Below are 1,207 nucleotides of genomic sequence, written 5' to 3'. Positions count from 1 at the left end.
CCGTATCTTCAAGCACCATATATACCGAAACTCGCAATCCCTCTCACCTATTCCATATGTTCTCGTAACTATTGCAATAGGATGCAGACACGTTGGCAGGAATAGCGGTGAAGTATGAGGTCAGCGTGCCGTTACTCGTCAAGCACAATCGCATGTCCTCCGCTCATATTCTCAAGGGCATGCGCATCGTGATCCCCTCTGAGGAAACCGTACAGCATATACAGGAGAGTACGTAAACTGTGACCCACACTGACTGTGTAGTGTGCGTTGTGAACAAGCACGTATAGTACGTAAAGAAGAATTAATACTTAAGTGTAAATGGGGGAGGGGGGGTAGCTGTGTACATACAGTATGTCTGTATATACTTCAGACCTGTTGTGTGGTGTGTGGTGGGTATGTGCAATATATGTGTTGTGCGAGTGTGTGTGTGTGGTTTGTCCGGACACACATACTATCACGACGTGAAGAAACTCTTAGTGCTGTCTGGTTGAGTATTATCTAATGTACACAAGCGTTGGTTTATACATACGTTTGTAGTGAAGAAACTCTTAGTGCTGTCCGGTTGAGTATTATCTAATAACGTACACAAGCGTTGGTTTATACATACGTCTGTAGTGAAGCTACTCTTAGGGCGGACTGGTTGACTATTATTTAACGGGTTTTTAAGGTTGTAGGATGTGATAAAATTGATGGCCTTTGTTGCACTTTTCAGAGATATGTGGGAAATGACATGTCCACCCCACACCCGCTCGTTTTTCCATATAATTCGATTTTGATCTTTCACGCCCGAACACCTTATTAGGTGCGATGACCCGCAAACGGCTCGCGAAAACGGCCGAAATTCAGGAAACTCCCAATTTGGACTCGCTCGCTCCAAATCCGATCAAATCCGGAGAAAATCAGGACGTTCCTGATGAAATGGATACGACAAGTCCGAAAATCGGCAAACCTCCTAAAACTGGTGCAAGTAATTCTTTTAAGGCCCTAAAAACGGTTTTCATGGGTGACGCAAAAGGAAAGGGCGATGGCACGCCACGGACTGAGGTGTCATTTGACGATGCTGCAAGTTATAACCACCAGACATCCACCGAACCAATTGCAATCCGAATGGGGGCAGATGACAGTGGCACTGGGAGTGACGACAACAGCGAGTCTGGTAAGCAAGTGCGAGTGCATAAAATGTATATACATATATATAAAATATATA

At 44.7% G+C, this 1,207-nt stretch overlaps 1 protein-coding gene across 1 annotated transcript in view; it reads left to right on the top strand.

The window, feature by feature from the left end:
* Positions 1-807: 807 nt before the first annotated feature.
* The window catches only part of SARC_09299 (hypothetical protein), a gene marked incomplete at both ends in the record, with an annotated part of 3,579 nt that continues 3,179 nt past the window's right edge, over positions 808-1,207 (top strand). Inside the window, one exon of the mRNA XM_014296687.1 lies at positions 808-1,156. Coding sequence (XP_014152162.1) covers positions 808-1,156 — 349 coding nt within the window. The remainder of the gene's footprint in view (positions 1,157-1,207) is intronic.

Source organism: Sphaeroforma arctica (assembly GCF_001186125.1).
Source record: "Sphaeroforma arctica JP610 unplaced genomic scaffold supercont1.930, whole genome shotgun sequence".
NCBI lineage: Eukaryota > Ichthyosporea > Ichthyophonida > Sphaeroforma > Sphaeroforma arctica.
Note: the sequence above shows the minus strand (reverse complement) of the source record. Positions and strands in the feature narration are given on the sequence as shown.